This window comes from Mya arenaria, chromosome 9 (genome assembly GCF_026914265.1).
Source record: "Mya arenaria isolate MELC-2E11 chromosome 9, ASM2691426v1".
Taxonomy (NCBI): domain Eukaryota; kingdom Metazoa; phylum Mollusca; class Bivalvia; order Myida; family Myidae; genus Mya; species Mya arenaria.
Genome location: NC_069130.1, coordinates 63,727,987 through 63,748,690, shown reverse-complemented (window position 1 = coordinate 63,748,690; position 20,704 = coordinate 63,727,987). Strand labels below are relative to the sequence as shown.

The 20,704-nt window shown below is 33.9% G+C and overlaps 1 protein-coding gene across 1 annotated transcript; it reads right to left on the bottom strand.

Moving 5' to 3' along the window:
- Positions 1-286: 286 nt before the first annotated feature.
- LOC128246934 (OTU domain-containing protein 3-like) lies at positions 287-19,915 on the bottom strand. The gene is made up of 9 exons (XM_052965495.1): positions 19,836-19,915; positions 19,032-19,483; positions 12,987-13,138; positions 11,369-11,481; positions 9,752-9,880; positions 9,447-9,578; positions 8,633-8,726; positions 6,571-6,830; positions 287-5,896 (listed from the first exon to the last, which is right to left on the bottom strand). The coding sequence occupies exons 2-9, from the start codon at positions 19,301-19,303 to the stop codon at positions 5,720-5,722; spliced, it is 1,329 nt and encodes a 442-aa protein (XP_052821455.1). The 5' UTR covers positions 19,304-19,483; positions 19,836-19,915; the 3' UTR covers positions 287-5,719.
- Positions 19,916-20,704: the final 789 nt, after the last annotated feature.

Below are 20,704 nucleotides of genomic sequence, written 5' to 3'. Positions count from 1 at the left end.
GTTGATAGCTTATGGGATCACGCTCAGGTCCATTTCTTTGGTAGATGCCAGTACCGGTATTTTGAGAGGCCATTGGAAAGTACCCTTGGTGGGTATCAAAACCACAACATCTTGGCAAGAGTCAGTCCACCAGCGAGCTGTGGTTGACCAGTATATGACCCATAGTGTTTGTAGGGTAAACATGCCAAGATCACAGTCAACATTGTAAGGAAATTTTGACCACTCATATGCTAGAAAAGCTTGGCATTGTTAATTTTTCATCCTTTCTCACCATGTATATAAGACCGACATTTTTCACTATTTTTATTGAAAAAGTAAATCATTCAACAGGTTTTTTATTGCATACAAAGTTACAAAATATAATCTAAACGTAACACAGAATCATTAGATTCAACAAACAGGCAATACAGGTTTCATAATTATGCAAGTGTATCATAACGAATACCTACTGGATCTAGATGTCAAATTTCACAAAATAAGCTTCAGTGTTCCACCCATAAAACTTGCTAGATGTATTGAGTATCTTTTTTGTATGAGAGTGTTAGGTAAAAATACCTACTGGTACGATGTTACATTCCACAAAATATGCTTTAAATACAGGTGCAAAGCAGATGGTCGTCTTAATCCGATGGGTGTGATCGTGTCATTGTTATTGGGGTGTCATCAACAGACAATAAATAAGTCAGTTGAATACCTTATGTTGAATATTCGTGATTATGACTCTATTCTTATAGACTCGCTTATAAGACGGGCCCCTACTTTAAGGTTCAAAATCGGGACCAAATTTCCCCGTCTTCTAGTCGGGAAAATACGGTACCACCAATCAAAATCTTTCTCAAATCAAATGTTTAACATTTTTATCATGTTAGTTAAATTCTGTGGCATGAAACTAACTGAACATAAGACTAATTAAGGAATGAATTGCGGGGTTGATGTCATTATTGGGGTATGAACGCAATTGGGTTGGTCAATGTGTGTGGACTCCACGCGTACTTTGACCAACCCAATTGCGTTCATATCCCCGATAATGACATCAACCTCGCAATTCATTCCTTATATTTACACCAATAGTTCATTATTTCGTTCAAGAATTGTTAAAAAAATTCTTCATTTCATTTAAGAAAACCTTTAAGTAATCCGTTCTTACCCATTCTGTAAATAGAACGACCCGACTATAACCGGAAACATTTTTTTCAAATGACGTCACAATAACGCAGGAAAAGATCAACCACTTGAAATCACTTTAAAACGTAAAATTTAAACACTTCTTGTACCATTATATTTAAAATATAATAAACTAACACTTTTAAAAATGTTGATGTATATTTTACGGGACCTGCAGACACAATACAACCAATAACAAGATCAATAGCTTTCATGTATATTGTTATGCAATGAATTACGATCCGAACATATCCGAAGATGTTGTGTTCATCGATTGATGAACGCAATTGCCGAAAGGCAGTTCATTTAAGGAATGGAAGTTGAGGTGTAAATATTGGTATATGGTTTCTGACTATGTTACAATATTGCCTGTAAAGCTGACATTTGGTATTTTCCAACGAGTATTTGATACAATTGCCATCCTGGAATGCCTGAAGCAACAAGGGTATATACAACATAAATATGGTAACACAAACTACCATGTGCATTTTATACAAGATTCTGATGCCTTGTATACAAATAGTATTTAAAAAACATAATCACATTTTATTACAAAATTAATGAATTCAACCTCCTACTCAGAAGTAAAACTCATAAATCTCACATTGAAACAGCAGTTTTTTTATAATTAACTGCATATTTGTTTTATTTTAAGAAAACAGAAGATGTTAGAATCTGCAAGTTACTAGTATTTATACTAGTAATAAGAGAAACTCTTCACTTTTCAAGTACTTAGATATATATAAATACAGCTATCACAATCAATGATATATACCCCTGCCCAGTAACAACTGAAAGACAAACATTTACCACCTGCTTTCAAACTTTCATGTAAAAAGACCATGTCTATATAAAAGCTCATTTACAAAAATTGAGCCCAAGACTACATAACAAAATATTGCAAGATTAACAAAATATCTCAAATAACATTGTGCACATTCCTTTTAGAAAATTGTATAACAACTACAAGAATAAGAATTTGGAAAAGATGCTCACAAGAAGTGACAAGTCTATAAGATAGTGCTCGTGACAAAGTCAGAGTTTGTAAAGGTATTGCACAGCAATACTGTCTCTGGTTTACAACAAAAGCACCACAAACTAATACCAACACTCATCTGACTTGAGGGGTATGACCTCCTGAAACGTGTTAGACAGAGTTATGGGACTTGCTACACACAGTGAACAAATGTCTTCAATTGTTTCCAAGGTTATGACTGATAACGAAGCTTGTGCATGCTTCGAAGCACCAAGGCTATGATCTCACTTAGGTTTACCAATGTTGTAAGTAACTTATACTCATTAGCTTATTTTAAACATAACCTCATCAAATGTAAGTTGTAAACATCTAATCATAATCTTGTACGATGAATAACCTTAGTTTCATATCCATTTCCACAAGTCCATGATAAAGCAACTTACTCTGCCATGCTCACTCAAGTCCATGATAAAGCTATTTACTCTGCCATGCTAACACAAGTCCATGATAAAGCTATTTACTCTGCCATGCTCACTCAAGTTAGTCAGCCGACAGTTACTCAACCATGGTAGTCAATAGAAAACTAAACATTCAGTTACATGTACAATTCAATAGAAAAACATAAACATTTATACAATTCATGTAAGATTCAAATTCATATAAGATACAATAGATAAATACAATTCACTGGTTCTGAATACTACATTGCATGGATACAAAAACAAATACTACTGACATGATTATATTGCCTTCAGTGTAATGGGTCAGGGCCAATATTCATACAACATCTTACATCATTTCCTACATAAACTTAAGTCCTTTTCTCAAGTTAAGTACCCCACTGATTATATAATATAATAACATCTGTAATACTTTATTTTCATTGATTCGATGGAATGTTTATACTTTTATGTCAAAAACGTGTGTACTTTTCTGTTAATTTGACAATGAAAATGTTAGGAAATCAACTTATGTTAAGAAAATGACTTAAGATGTTTTGTGAATACCACCCCTGGTTTTGTATAGTATGTACAGTGCAAACTATACATAGCATAAAGCATGAATAACATTTTCAACATTCAATATTGATATGATGCAATCTCTATGTATAATAAACAATTACAAATATTATACAAAACAAAAACATAGAATTATAAATATTTACAGCATACATGTTAAAAAAAATGGTCAGCCTAGTGCAATAACGCGATAAATGCATAAAGAAATAGAAGCGGATATAAATTTATTGCATTTAAGTGACAATTAATGGTTTCTATGACACTTCACCATCAGATACAGTACATGTATTCTTACATTACTTTCTACGCTAACATAAATGTACATTACTACTACCCATGTAATTTGTATATAGACTATTCTTTCTAATGTTTATACGAAATTGTACGTTAATTATAAACATGCAATTTCTTCTAATTATCTTAAACAATTAACATGACTTTTTATATTAATTGTATTTTAAACAAAACAAAATACAGTGCAGTTTTAAACACTGACCAGTCAATATTTATACAATTAGTTTATTAGAAACATTTTCTACTAGCCTTCACTTTAGACCAATATTTTAAATCATCTTCTGTACAAGTCATGATAAGTTTCATGAAGACAGCCAACATAAGAAACTATACTAAATAAATAGGCTTGTAAATAAATTTAACAATTAAGGAAAACAAATCTAAATCTTTGAAAGTAATCTTTCCAAAGTTAATGCCCATAAATTAAAATGATTCAACAACAACAGCAAATATGTCTAACAGAATGTAAATATAACAAGTTGCACTACGTTGGCTGACTGATCTGACCTTGTTTTAAGTTTTCAACATTGTTGAAATTATCAGTGTTAACGTCATCATTGGTAATGCCATCATTTTTAACTTTCAAATCTTTAACTCTCGGGGATTCTAGTGGCGAATTATTTTCTGATAGTTTCATGGATCCACTTGTGATTTGCAGTAGTTCTTATATGGAGACAACAACTTCTTGTTTTGCTTGTTTGTTGTTTTTAATATATAAACATGGCATAAATTGTTTCATGACTAAGTTAGCAATGATGCTGTACAACATTGTTAGCTTGAACAAAGGTCTGAACAATCTGCCATTCCATTTATGTTGACATGGATACCTAAACATTATCCTAAGAGTTTGTACCCTGCAAAAGAACACTACAAACACATTCATATAAAGTGCTATCACATTGATTTAATATCTGCAAGAGTAGTTAAGATATTTCTCTTAAACACATGAGAAAGACATAACAGAATTGGATTTAGCTTATTATGCATATGACAATACAATGAGTTCATCTCTTAAGCATATGGTATTATTTCGAGGGATTTCCCTCACAGAGAAAATCTGCATCCATAACTCAAAAGTTTATTTAATAGTACCCTATCTTGGACCGTTAGTGCATTTCTAGGACACCCAAAGATAAACTTTTGTCCAATATAAACCCTATACAATTACCATACAATATACCCCCCCCCCCCCGCCCCACGTTTGTCAATCATGCGGGTTCAAGGCCCCCATCTGAAAATACCCTGGGAAAACCCTGTCATTATATTTGCAATAAGTGTTCAGTCCATCTCAAAGGAGTAAACAAACATGTATGTGTCACATATGTGTCAGCTCAACGTGTTTATGAACCTGCATTGATGTTAAAGGGAATACTTTATTAATATGGGACTAATCAAATAAATCAAATCAGAGTTTTATACAATACTATCACATAAAAACATAACACTGAGCAAACAAATCATGATACTGATAGACAACACTATGTTACAGAAAGACAGCAGTTCAATACACAGAGGGATCAATGCAACATTCACCTTACTTCCTACATAATTCACCAAGTTATATCAATGTTGCCTTCAGCCTTTGACAGCTTGAATTTGTCACCAGAACCCCAATAACAACCAACATGGAAATATGAACCATTTATGCAATAATTCAACAGTGAAACAAATGAAAAATTTATCAAACCTGTAGTCAAAATATACACAGTATGTGTTATAATTCATTTCCTCAACACAATATTTGTGTAAGGTTTAATATATCTATATACACACTTAACAATTATGTAAGTTATAAGTCCAATCCCACCAATTCTTGTACTTTTGAATTAACATAAATTTTGAATTAACATAATTATCCCTGGCCCCAGTATCAATAAATATCTTAAGATAATAAATTTCCAGGTGTAATCCCATTTAGACATAAACTGTGTTTCAATATAAATATCGGAAGAACATTTATGATATAGATTCTGCTCCTAACTTTAAGGATGTCCCCAAGAACTTTTATGCAGTTTAAGGTTAACAACTAAGATCTCTTAATGAAACACAGCATTTGTTATCAAATTGTGAACATCATGGTTTTGAAAAGTAATTCCTTGGGAATAAATATAGAGGAATACATATTTGCATAACTATAGCTATAACAAGATTTCCCTTCAGTGAGATATGTATATTTATCTAAACTCAATGTCTTATTGAACAGTCAATCTTTAAACTCATAATTCAAGATGTAGCTATCACAAACTATATAATATATTTTATCATTTCATATTCTGGCCATTTTCAAATCCTTCACTATCACCGTCATCAGATCCGCATCCTCATCCTGTACCTGTGGTTGCATGCCGAGGAACTTCATGCGATGTTTCTCCTCAGCTCTAGCTTTCTTCTCCAACTTCTTCTGCTTCTTTGCCTGTTTACTCGATTGTTTCTGCTTCCCTCCCTGCAAAATTCATAGGCAGCATGTCAAATTTTGGTGAGATTAAGTTAGGATTATTCATTGTAGCTTCTTTTAAAGCTTTTTTTGGCATATTTTTCTTTTCTTTTTGGAACTGCTAAAGTATAACAGTCTGTTTATTAGATCATAAAAGCAACAATGTCACAGGTAGTAAAGTAATACATAGACAAAGATTAAAAAAAATATACACTCAAAGTATCTATTGAATGTACTTAAGGTTTTTTATAAAGTCATTCAGTAATCAGTGATTGACATTTTTTATTTGTAGGAATGTTTCTAAAGCAATCAGATCGTAATATAAATAAGACAATATATTTATGGGCTTCATTCTCCGGTCGCATGTGAAGTATGTCTTATAAATACAGTAACATATTTGACTTAAAACAATATTAACACAGTTGTATTCTTTTTGGTGTATCTTATATCCTATCACAATATATTTGATGTCATTAAACATTTTCCTTATACCACATTTTTTAAATAAGGCATTTATCGTCGACCAAAAATCGGATAATGAAGAACAATGGATAAAAAAATGTTGATAATCTTCAACTTCCTTGCAACATAACTTTTGGTATATTTGTTACTGAGGTTTATACAAATTTCTTTTCAAAATAAACAATACTTATTGATGGCTCTATTCATGTGTTCTCTCTCACCTTATCAGCGGCAGGCTGCACCTCAATGTTCACTTTGGGCCTGGCGCCACTTGTATGCTCGCTCACTGACCCGTAACCAGAGCTTCCCCCATAACTCACATCCCGATAGTGACCTTTAGCACCGAGATGGTTGTGGTTCACGTCCAGCCCTGGTTTGCCTGTCATGGTTTTGGTTGGGGTGGAGCTGTTCTCTGACCATATTCCACTGTCTGTTGAGGTCATCTGGGACGCAAGTGAGGCTGAATCATCCGTAGTGGCACCTAAATTAGACAAAAACATTACTTTGTATATTTATACAATATACATGCATACTTCACCTGAAACTGATCATTAAACTATGATCCAGTATTATCAAATGTTGTAGTGATTAAAGTCGTCCAAGCACAACATTATCTGTTATAAAACATGTACACATGGTCCAAAGTTCAATGCTGAAGTTTCAAAAATAAGAAAATATGTCAAAAGGTCACCGTCAAAGACATCCAAAGACAACATTGATATTTGTTTTGTACACATGGTCCAATTTTATTATCATTGCTTTTAAAATCAAAAAGAAGATCAAAATGGGTGGGGACAGCTGTGAAAAATCTTGGTTGAGGTTCATCATATGTTGATACTTTGCAATTTTCAAAAGTCTAGGCCATGTGATTTGAGAAAAATAACATTTTCTAAGATTTCCCTATTACTGAGGGAACTTGTAACCCCCAGGTTGGGGCCAGTTTTGACCCCAGGGGCATGATTTGAACAAACTTATTCTAAAGGGTCTGGGTATAGCAGTTTAAAGCGAGAAGATTTTCAAAGATTTCCCTATATAAGTCAGCTCTATAGGAAACTTTTGAACCCTATGGCATAGTTAGTTTTGACTCAATGGGCATTATTTGAACAAACTTGGTGGAGGACCATTGTATGATGCTACGTAACTAAATATCAAGGGCGTGGGCCTAATGGTTTCAGGCAAGGAGATTTTCCAAGTTTTTCTCATATGAGTCTATAGGAAACGTGTGATCCTTGGGTTGGGCCAGTTTTGATCCCAGGGGCACAATTTTAACAAACTTGATGCTTTATGATGCCACACATAAAATATCAAGTGTCTAGGCCTAGCAGTTTCTGAAAAAATTTATCTTGTATAAGTCTATAGGAAACTTGTAATCCCTAGGGCAGGGGCAGTTTTGACCTCAGGAGCAAGAGTTGATTTTTATTTTCATAGATGACTACTATTTGAGGCTAGATAAAACACTATCGAAAGTCTGGCCCTAACAGTTAAGACAAGAATATTTTCAAAAATTTCACTATGTAAGTGTGTTAGAAAATTTGACCCGCAGGGCAGTGCCAGGGGCATAATTTGAACACACTAGGTAGACAATATAAAAAAGCACAAATATCTCAGCAGATTTGTGCATGGAATAAATTTCTTTGAACATATTTGAAAGGGCACCATCCAAGGAACTTCCCAGTGAAGTTTCATCCGATGTGGCCAGATTTAGGAGATGTCATTTGAAGCATTTTTTGAATGAACGACGGAAGGGAACAGCCTCTCACTACGTAATTCATATAAAATTGAGTGAGAGAGTTTGGTTGGGCTGGCCACTGTCGAGGTTATTTGGGTTCCAGAGAGATGGAAAGATCTATGAAGAACCTTTCCTATAGTAAATCACTTGATTGAATACCACCATGCACAAACATAGGGTTAAAGCAAGATTTCCCTTCAGAGTTTCATTCGTGTGGTTTAGTTTTCAGACCATATTTGGACATGTGTGGGGTGGCTTCATTGTGGTTAGCACCAAAATGGTGGAGGAAAAAGGTGTGAAGTATACATTACGACCAAGTAAAGAATAAGCAATTGAATCTCAATTGCCTGTGGAATTTGGATACAATCAGTATGCATCAAACATTAGATGAAAATAAATATTGTGGCTGCTTTATTATCAATATTTATGATATCAGTAAAAATCTTTGAGCATTCATCCTTTACATTGCAATCAATTCATGAACATGCAGATTGAAATGCACCTTCCATGCTTCAATGAATAACTCACTACTGCAATAAAAGTTGTTATGTTACCATTTGACATTTCCATGGTTTGCATGACGTAGGCAATGGTGGCGTCCACATCGTAATCACAATCTGCCAGGCTCTCATACACATGTTCATAGTCCTGGTGATTAAACAGAAATCAGGGATTATTTTATGACTTTTCAAAAGACTTTCAGCGCATTGCAATGCCCAGATAATTAGTCAAATTAAGACTATGAGATTAAAATGTTATAAACATAATATGGCAATCTAGCAAGGAGAAATCTAACCATAACTATGCTAACAATACACAATACATCCAGTACCATTCATAGTTTCACTATCTACAAGTCTTGAAGAATTCCTTACAGTCCCACCCATAAAACCCTTCCCCTTGTCCCACATTCATTGTATTCGTAAGAACAATATTATAACTAAGGACAGTAACTCCTGCTTTACTGTACACATCTAAACAGTCCTAAGGAGTCTCCCTAAGAATCCCATACTGTCATAGCCATAGAATGTCTCCTACTGTCCTGTCTCCTACTGTCCCATCCACGAAATGTCTCCTACTGTCCCATCCACGAAATGTCTCCTACTGTCCCATCCACGAAATGTCTCCTACTGTCCCATCCACAAAATGTCTCCTACTGTCCCATCCATGAAATGTCTCCATCCACGAAATGTCTCCTACTGTCCCATCCACAAAATGTCTCCTACTGTCCCATCCACAAAATGTCTCCTACTGTCCCATCCACAAAATGTCTCCTACTGTCCCATCCACAAAATGTCTCCTACTGTCCCACATCTATTGTATCAGTAAGCACAATATAACAACTCAAGAACAGTAACTCTTGCTTACCTTACATCCAGTAACATTCATGACTTCGTCTACAAGTCTTGAAGAATCTCTAACGGCTCTCACCATCCCATCCTCCCCTGTTGCATATCCTGTGTATTCCTTAGGACCAGTCAGAGTGTCACTATCCCCTATCTTTAAAACAGAAGTTATTTTCAAGTTTTTTTCAAAGGCCCGCTCAAAATTTGAAAAAAATGTTGTGTTTCCAGATAAATCTACAATTTGGTAAAATTAAGAAAAATGAGAATTCAGCGGGTTTTAGAACTGTTATAATACGAGTGAACATATACTACACATCAAACACAAACCTTTAGCTTTATATTGGTGGGTGACTCGGTGTTGTCGCCCACTTTCCTCACACTAGAATAGTGGTCCCCGTTATGATAGGCTATGTGTAATTGGCGCGTTGACGTACTGCAAGACTCAAGGCCCTGGATCTGTAATGGAAATATACGTAGATAATAATGATGACTTTATTATTAGAACATGTTTACTAAGAAATTTTAACAGGCTAAAGCAGTTGTAACAATTGAATAATAACTTAACAAGATGAGATGAGATACAAAAATCCAGTCATGGGTCATGTGATGTCTGACAAGTTAATCATAATATATATGCTTAATATCATACCCAAATAAAGCTTCATTCTGCTGGTTCAAACACGCTCAACATAAGCTGAGTGATTCAATAAAAATGAATATCATTAAACATGTTTACCATTTTATTTTATTTCCTGTGTCTAGACTAAATTATTTATATCAGACCAATGATGATATTTATTTAATATTCAGTCATTTCATATCCTCGAATGTGAGAAATGAGAATAAGGGTCATGGAGGATCACCAGCAAACATTTAAAGTACCAGAAAACAATTACAGTATGAAATGAACTGTGTTCAAAACACCAAATAAGTCTCAGTAGGTTTTCATTCTCAATCAGTAAAAAGAAACATTGAATAGTGTAATTGATTTGAGTTGAATTTAATAATTCAACTGAATTCATGCTTATATTCCAGCATGTTTAATTGACTTAAAATGGGGCCACAACTCGGCCCCATTCACATCCAATACGGTTGGGGAGTTCCACAATTTTTAACTCAAATTCATAATTTAAATTAAAATTCAAAATAAAGAAGAGAACACTTAACAAGTAAAACTAACACAGACATGTTGAATAGTGTGTGTATACCACATGATAAATTGCACAATAAATTGCTATGTCGAAAGGCAATATTTTGCTTCGAATTAAGACTTAAAACAAGGATAACTTCACTATTTCTTCACCATTTTAGATGAAACATAGCGCAGTCTACGCCGCTTAATGAGCCCCCCCTTCGGTATTTTATCCGCGTTTCATTGAGAGTTTAGTTTCTTCAAACACTTCGACAAACCTTTTCACAATACGGCCATCTGACGGAGCACTGTCAAAATATATTTTGGAAACAGGTTTGTCGAAGTGTTTGATGAAACTCATCACCTTATCAAACTCCGGTAATAAAATGAAGGCGGGGCTCTTTAAGCAGCATAGACTGCCCTTTGTTTTATTTAAAATGGTATAGTAATAGAAGTAATCTTTGAATTAAGTCTTCATTTTAAGCAAAATGTTGCCTTCTGACGTAGCATATATAATGGTGTAATTTATCATGTGGTATACACACACTCTTGAAATGCAGTCTTATTCTCTTAAAATTCTTCAAATCTAGGATCTTAAAAGGGGCTTCATGTTATGTTTGATGTTTACTATTTTTGCTATTTTCACAAGAATGGTCCTGACCACATTCACATAAAGGTGGCTATAACACTATCTTTGAGCATGAGCTACAATAAAATTTGCACCCTTGATGAGTGAAAGTGAAAATGATCTATCTGCTTCTATGTTAGATGTCACATAGAACCATCTTGCTTCCACCTCATGAATTGTTTACCAGGAGAAATGGAGAGTTGAGTTGGTGAATAATGATGTTCACTTGGTGAAGTCGTGCGAACGCTACGATGGCATCATTGCCTGCATATGTTCCCATCTTCTGTAATGCATGGACTGAAAACAGAAACACATAGATTAGTAAATGGACAATGCGTTTCTAGCAATAACACAAAAACTGAATTTCATCAAATTTGTTGATAATCCGCTTTCCCTTAAACTCACTTTTTTTAATGAATAATGTTGATTGTGTTGCTTGTGTGACGAATGTCAAATATTAAGCTGGTTTATAAAACCTTATCTTAATAAATTCATTATGTCAAAACAGAATAGAACAGAATATTTAGATACAAGCACGTAGAGCTTATGATAATCAAAGCAGTCATCATAGCAATTATATTTCTTTATGTCGGTGAACGATGGTTGCATGTACAAAGTGCCTGTTTTATTTCTAAGGTTCAATGTTTTGGGATGCACAATATGACAAAAACAATCATTATCACTAACATACCTTTTAATGCATTTTCTCACGATTAATTTCTCATTAATTTTACTGCTAGCTATAATAACTTGTTTTCTAGTCATGCGTTTTAAATATAATCAACTTTTGGCTTTCAGAAATACAAAGTTTTCTATGAAAGCATTTCATAGCTATTTTATAATTTCTTTCGCATTGTTCAATAAACATGATGCCTGTTACATAAGAGGGACACTTATTTATGTTGCAAGACATCCACATGCATAATGGAATGGAATATTCCATAGAAATGAAATTCAACATACCAAGACATATTTTACCATAACATAATTAAACATGAATTAATAAGGACAATAAATAATTCATAAGCAATTATGAAATGAGATCATTTAAATAAAAGAACCATAATATGCAGCTATTCCACTTGAATTTTGATTAAGATCTTTTCCATATACCATAAGTGCATCAGTTTCAGTGAAGCGTTAAGAACCTTCGAAAAATATTTTCATTTGTTCAGAAATTGTCAGAAGACAAGATATAACATCCATTCCATAGAGTGATAGACAATCAGATCCTGAAGGCTGTCAACACCGGTCTTGAGCTTCACCAGTCTTTACCAGTCTTGAGCTTTACCAGTCTTTAGCTTTACCAGTATTGAGCTTTACCAGTCTTTGCCAGTATTGAGCTTTACCAGTCTTTACCAGTCTTGAGCTTTACCAGTCTTGAGCTTTACCAGTCTTTACCAGTCTTGAGCTTCACCAGTCAATGATGTAAGGTTGTTCCGATGATCAATTAAATCAATGATATTTATAATCAAGGCTTTATGAATGAATATAACACTACAGACGAGAAAATTCATACAAAATATGAGTTACCAGTATACCATACATGAATCTATAAGGCAAATTCAAGTGTTTGCACATGTATGAAAATCTTTAGACAATTCATTGATCATTGATAGATTTTGAAGAATTGACAGTAAAATCATGTCTGATTCCCAACACTACTGTAATCAATGGACTATCTCAAATCAACAAAACACAACATTACAGTAATGAATGCAATATCTTTAATCTACGAACCATAGTACACTACAGTAAATGAATGGAAATTTTAAATCTAGAAACTCTTTTACAAAACTTACTATATCTATCAAATGAAGTATCCTCATCGGCAAGGAATGGTTCAAAGTCCACTCTATTGTCGACCATGTACTTGACAACATCGTGTCGGTGTCGGAAGTGGTTACGCACATGACCCTCGTACTGGTCCCCCAGGGCCCGAAATAGGCAGTTCCTGAAATAAACACCATACAAATAATAAATTTATGATGCCTATATTATATTCCAATTAGATTATAACCTACATACAATTCTAGCCAATGAGATCGCCTATCGACCTTCAATAAGCACATCCCTTTCTAGCCAATGAGATCGCCTATCGACCTTCAATAAGCACATCCCTTAATCGTTAATAATTGCAATTAAAGGGACTAGACACCAAATGGTAACAAAATCGTCAAATATAGGTTTTTCCTCGAAACCAAACCTAGAATTGTCAATACAAGCGAGTATGAGGCCAATTATATTACCTGTTAAAAAATAGTGCATAATGGTTTCTTAGTTTATAGTGTTAATAATATTAGCATGTGAAAGTCACGTGATTAGTACAGATACATTTTATACCGATGCGGTTTTTAAATTTACTGGTATTAACATGGCATTGAATTCCATAAATACGCAAAAACTGCAAAAGATACATGTGTCGTAAGCGATGTGATACATCAGTTAGTATGATTCAATGTAAGGGAGATTACTGCTTAGGGGTTTTAGAAACATTTAGAAAAATATCGAAAGCATTGTTCTGCAATTTATGAACTGGTCCCTTAGTTGTAGCAATTTCTTGAGTAATATCAAATAAGTCAGCGTCCTTCTGGGTGCCAACTAATGAGGCACAACTGAACAAAAAATGACATGAAATTATTTGAAGTATCTGTTTTTAAGAATGGAAAATATATACCTTTTGACTAGGGGGATATAGGTTCAAAAAACACGACATGCAAAGCTTAAATGCTTAAATTCAGCAAGATGCCAGTTTCAGTTGACCAAGGGACATAACTCAAACTTCCTTGCATTTAGAGTGATGAAACTTGCTCTTTATTTGCATATTGTCATTAGGTGCATGTCAGTACAAGTATGTACATAAAACAGTATTCAAGTAAACATCAATCTGTCTTCATAATACCAATAATCAGCATTATGTGAGAATTTGCTGCTGTTTTCTTTATTTGAAGACAGCAAGCATTAAGGAAAAAACTGTCACCAACAGATTGTTCAATTGGTATTTCGTACTACATTGTGATGAGTATACAAAGAACTTGCTAAAAAGCATTGTGAAATATGTCAACTGTTTTGCAAACATGTTCTTGTATTAAACTTGAAATCTCTCAGTTTTCCCATATTATATCATAAACAAGTTCATACACTGTTTTAAACACCAGATTTATCTTTAATTCATAAAATAGGTTTTGTCAAGGTGTAAATATCTTGCACTGATCCATTTAAATGTCTCTATTGAGAATAAAGTTTTCAATGGCATTCATGAAATATTTAGTTATAGACTAGTAGACCATGCATAGGACCTTGTTGACTTTTCTATTGAAATTGAATTTGAATACATAAATTATATTGTAAATGTTGACTGAATAGACATTCCTCAGACAGGAAAATTTCCAATGAAGTCAAAATTTGCATTTTTTAATAGCCAGAATAAGATTTTTATATAACTAGTATTGATAATAAAGTATTAATTAAGGGAGAAGCAGAATTTTACTATAAAAATAATACATGCTGTTGTTTTTATAAATTGTTACACTTTAATGAAGTACAGTGCAATGTAAGCCTGTTTGGTAGATCATTCTTCATTCCTGACTTCCATAAGGACTCATAATGTATGTTTGGCTCAGGTCAAAACTAGTTCAGTATTTGTGAAAAAAAAATTGACAATGCTATAGCATCATGATTTTACAGGTTAATATGGTGGTAAATTATGTGACAGGTGTTGCATGTCCATGCCATTCCACAACAATAATAAATCGGCCCACCAGCTGAATTTCTTCATTAAATCAATCTAGAGTGACACAGACCAAACACCATCCGTTGTCTGTTGTTTTGTCTTACTGAACATGTTCAAATCGTCACATGTGTCTTCCAACATGTGTATGAAGATTCATTGGTATATATATCTCAAATGGTTTTTGAGCTATGACCACTTGAATGTTAAACACACGTCAACACCAAGGCTATCACAATATCAATCTTTTTGAGAAAAACAGACAATTTACACATTATTTTTCTCTGGCCTTGAAGCTTCATTATGTTAAATTTCAACAATGAACTCTTCAAGATTTTACCAGGGTTGCTGGCTAAGAGTGCTTTTATTCAACAACTGGGATTTGATCATGGCTTGCTAATAATAGTAGAAAATCCATAACATCTTTTCAAATGAGACGCTTGGAGCATAACTTTTCATAGATTTGAGGTATTTTTTGTTTACACATAACTGCTTTTCCACAATAGTGTTTTAAAAATGGTATAATCAACTCAGAAATTGACCCTGTGATCTTAAATCTTCTCAGTTCTTAAGAAGCTTAAAACTTTAAGCTAACACGGTTATGACCATCCCTTTGAATCGTTCCATATGAAAGTGAATCATTCAGTATGATTGAAGTGAGTGGGAGTCTTAAATAGGCCATTAAGCCACTGCCACCACCCATACTTGACATCACATGTTTATTTTGATATATATTTGTAAAAGTCATGTAAGTCATCAGATATTAATCCACCAATGCGTGGGATCACAGTTAAACCATGCATCAATCAACATGTTCTTTTCAGCCGTGATTTGAAAATTCATTGCTGATTGCAATGTAAAAAAAAAAAGAAACAAACAAAGTTGCTTTTCAAATAAAGATATTTTGTAATGTTACATTAATTTTATAGTTTTATAAAATATAAATCCTATTGTATTTTTTTTTTTTAAACAAAACATGCTAAAAAAGGGGAAACAAACTTCATCTGTCTAGAACATACAAGTTAGCTTTTAGTTTTCACAATTTAGGGGCATATAATTACTGCCCAAAACAACATACAGAAAAGGCTGATATATTATAAACATACGGGAGCCTTGCAAAATATTGCACAATTTCAGGTAAATGATAAAGGAGTGTCAGAAATCAAATTAAAAACTTGGAACACATTTAAATGATTTAGTGTAACATTATGAGTCATGTACAATGTTCCAAAACATATGCCATAAAAAACAAATAATAAAAAAAACGCAAAATCAATTGTTGGCTGCACTTGTTGACATGATTGTAGATATAGATGTAGGTATAGTTTAGGCTGGGATAATACATGTATGCTGTCTGAACTGTTAATGAGTCCTAATTGCTGATGGGATCATAAGGAATCATACAAAAACAAGAGATCAATCTGGTGACAATAAGTCATGTGAAAAACTTCCCAGCAAGACAATTGATATTGATGTAGTTAGCTCTTCGTCTAAGATTTCACATGTAACTGAAAATGAATGAATTTGGATCATTTCAAGCACTGTCAATTTGTGACGTGAATTTCAAATTCATTTGCGCAGCGGAAGAACACTTCAGTTTTGACAAATTTCTAATTTCAAAATACATGGAAGTATATACACTGTACAATCAATAAATACTAATAATGCAATTATATTGGTATATGTGAAATGTTGAAACACTGCCAGCCAAATTTGGATAAATATTAAGTGAACTTTAAGTAGAGTAAGTAGAAGCTGGTCGCTTACTTTTCAATGTGAGATGGTTCAACCGAATTTTATTCAGAAACCTGGTATTATTCTTCACAACAAATACAGAATGTATAGTTCTGATTGATTTTTTTTATTGTTTTTCCGGTAAGAATTCTATAATTTGATATTAATCAATTAACATTTCACCAAATAATGTAATACTGTAATGAAACTTAAGCATTGTCACATCATCATATTTCCCATGCCAGAGCAGTGCAGGCATGTTAAATGAATGATAAATATCTTAATGCATGTAATTATTTGTACTAAATCAAAATCATTCAATAACATGACAGGTGACAATGGCCATGAGGTATGTGTTTAAGTGCAAACTATCAGATCGATATCCTACTGTATGTAAATAAACATCATTATTTGTAAAGGTTCCTGTGCACTGTACTTCACATCAGTAAAAATATCTATCAGATTCTATCCAGTGCATAAACTAACAATTTAATGATCTGGAATTACCCAACCCCAGTATCACTAACATGTATTTCTAACGCATGTTGTTTTTAAGTCGTACGATTGTTAATACATACAAACCTAATATATATGGCAGTTCAAAGCTAAAATTACTTTAATTCAAAATAGTGCAGACATTTGTCAAATACAATTTATTCAAGTTCTTCATAGCCCAGAGGAATGTGCCCTTTGACCCTCAGTCCCTGTTCTTTTTTGGCAGCACTCTGCCATTTTTACCATCACATCTCCATCTTATAGTATTTTTATAAGCTTTTTTCTGTCTGCAACGATGCATCACTTGTGTAGGCGATGTGAATGCATTTAATATGCAAAAGAGAAACTGATTTTACAAATAAGCTGCATTAACTATCATTACAGGAAATACCTGACCAGAAAATACAGTTTTTGTACGGTATATGTTAATATCTCAAATATCGAATGACATAAATGCAGATGCTATAGATGATTTATGTTCAACGATACAAAAGTTTAAATACACAAGCTGTTCCATTTGATAAATTTTATTGTGGATAGAAATTAGAATACTTTTTTCAAAGACAATCTTTTATCTGAGCCCATATTTACGACTCATTTACATATAAAAGTAGCTCACAATTTCAGCAGACCTTGCAAAAAAGTATTTATGTAGACTTTTACTATTAAAATGAGTATTTTAACAAGGGAGTGTGCGATTCAGCAAGGAATTATTAAACCCTATACTGTATCTTTAAAATCAGCAATTATAAATTCAAAGAGGGTGTTTTTGCCCACTTTACATTTCTCACGCTTGGTCAACATTGCAAAACACCATCATAATTGAAAGTGGTTTAACTATTAAATATTATAATAAACTACTGCTTGTAATATTTAACCAACAATTAACAATATAACTGGCAACTGCGATACATTGGGCGGATCAAGGATTTAGCATAAGAGGGTGTGTGTAACTTAGGGTCGTAACCTTTTGACTAGTTCTCCCTCCCTCAGAACTGTTTTTTTTTAAAGGTGGCCAGAGGATTCATGGGCCCCCAAGAAAATTTGAATGCATTCTAGTCTGAAATTATGCATTTTGGCCATATTTTATTCCTTTTTTTCCTTTATTGAAATAAAAGTTTGAGGAGGCACATGCCGGTGCACTCCTCAGCTTAAGGCATCTTTTTTTTGGCAAAGAATTAGCGCTTTGAATATTTTAAAGGGAATGAAATTCCTGAAGGTTACTAATACTTTAGTTTAAAATTTGAGAAACTCTGTATTATCTCATTTTAAGTTGTTTTTCTCTGACCAATTTTGGGCTGAGCTTGGCCCATTCACAATGCCAAAACACAAATGTTTGTTTTTTTCAAATGTGAAAATAAAATTTCTATTTGTTTTGAAAAAAAATAATGTCAAATTGTTTTGTATGAAAGATTATTAGAGTAGGTGTATTCTCAATTAAGATATTTTGTCTATTTCTTACAGCATTCTTGTACATTTCTAGGCAAAATAGGAATTTCCAACTATAGTCAAAATTGAAGGGGTGTCAAAAAGGCAACTGAACTTCTATAAAAAGGCACATAACATTGTCTAAACTTCGCATTAATCCAAATCAGATTTCTATGAAGTCCCTACCTCACTCCCAAAATTGATTTAAAAGAAAATGTTCAAGAGATACATCCATTCTACCAGACAAGATGTAATTCTAACTGGACCTGCTATTGTTTTACATGTACTTAAAAGCAATTCTCCCACAGTTAATTTACTTTGAAGAACTTTTTTTTCAGTCTGACAAAATCATGAACTACTAGTACTTATGTGCAAGGTCTGAAACCGCACTATGTGCAAGGTCTGAAACCGCACTAACTAATATTCCACAAGAATGTATATATATATATGTATATCTTACCCATCTCCTGGAATATCTCTCAGTTCTAGCCCAAGTTTAGCAAGCTGGTTCCTAAAATTTGGGAAATTTTCATCCTCCTCCAGATACGAAGTCATTTTCTTCTCCCTTCTGAATGCCTCTCGAACCGTTCTTTCCTCACGTTTACGGGTAACAACATCTTGTCTCACAGCCACATAGTGAACATTACCCCCGTTTACAGCTCTGGGAATGGAACCACCGCCCTGGCCCTGGTTTCGACCCATGCGGCTATTTATTAATCTTCTTGCTGACATTGTTACAATGTAAGATTTGTGTATTTTTTTTAATGACTCATTGATGTCATGATAAACTGTTCTGTCCAGAACAAGAAGTTCTCTTATTTCAAGTTCAATTTAAACAAATATATTATTTTTTCGAATAACAAAACAATTTATGATGAAGTAGCTCTTTGAAACATCTGAGTCTTTGAGTCTCTGAAAAAAAAGTTTATATATACTAATTTTTGTTTGCATTATCCAGATTGTAAATAACAATTAGTCATGCTATACTCAGCATGGAACTAAGAAAGATCTATTTATCAAGCCAGGAGCGTCATAAACCATTTTCATGCATAAGTAAACCAATACACATTTTGAAAGTGCAACGACTGAACGAGTCAGGCGAGTTAAAATTTGTTGAAGCGTGACAATTAAAATCTGGTTATAATGTCACCTTAATGCACCAAACGAAATTTACCAAAATAAAATGGTTTAAATATCTGTCATTTCATTATTCAAATTGGTGATTTTTCAACATTACAGTGGAAAGAAATTAAATAATGCATACCTTTTTCTCTTACAATGGATTACCCAATAGTATCAAAACTGTCACTAATGAAACAGGAAACGCCCCAAAACCAGTCTAAAGGTTACCAGCAACAAGAAAAAATACTACCAGCAGGTAAATTCTGACGAACAATTGGTTGATCACGATCAGGGGCGTAGCCAGCGTTACGCACTTACGCATGTGCGTAAGATCAATTTGAAAAATGAAAAAAAATGGCCAAAATTAGCATAGTCGAGGGCTAAGCTAAATATTGATATCAGAATAAAGGGAAGATTAGCTATAGCAAGCATGGTTTCTCTGTGTTTGATAGCTTACTGAGCCTAAATTAATCACTTGGTAACTACAAAGTCGGCCGCCATTAACCTATAAATCCCTCCAAATACACATCAGTGCTCAACATGTTAGTTCCATTTTCCATTTCCCCCTGGGAGTATCCCGAACCCCCCTACGGCTACAATGATATTCCCCTCCCACACCCTCCCCCTTTCGTGCGTAACATTCAGTAAAGCCTAGCTACGCCCCTGACGATAGAGGTTTTATCAATCTCCAGTGTAGATTTACGCAGTTAGAACAATCAGTCTTTGTCAAAACGTGTCAGGACTTGATCTATCTTGAAAACAGTGCAGTCGACGCACATACAGTGGGGGACGTTAGGGCCGCCTGTTATACTAAACGCCCCCCCCCCTCCCGGTGTACTAAATTATTCGCCATAACATGCCATTCACCGTATTCAAACAGAAGAAGAAACAGAAGCAAAAGTGTGACTTCAAACGCAGATGTACATAGAGAAAACAACTAGTAATACATATAATTACCATCTCCGGCTGCGTCATGATATCCGGTATATCCTGCCCCGATATCTACGATAT

Bases quoted from the DNA above. Each gene is read 5' to 3' on its own strand.
- LOC128246934 (XM_052965495.1), bottom strand. From the start codon at position 19,303: ATGTCAGCAAGAAGATTAATAAATAGCCGCATGGGTCGAAACCAGGGC. The intron at 8,727-9,446 runs GTAAGCAAGAGT...TTTAATCACCAG, and splicing joins TGAATGTTACTGGATGTAAG to GACTATGAACATGTGTATGA. The intron at 6,831-8,632 runs GTAACATAACAA...TGTCTAATTTAG, and splicing joins AACCATGGAAATGTCAAATG to GTGCCACTACGGATGATTCA.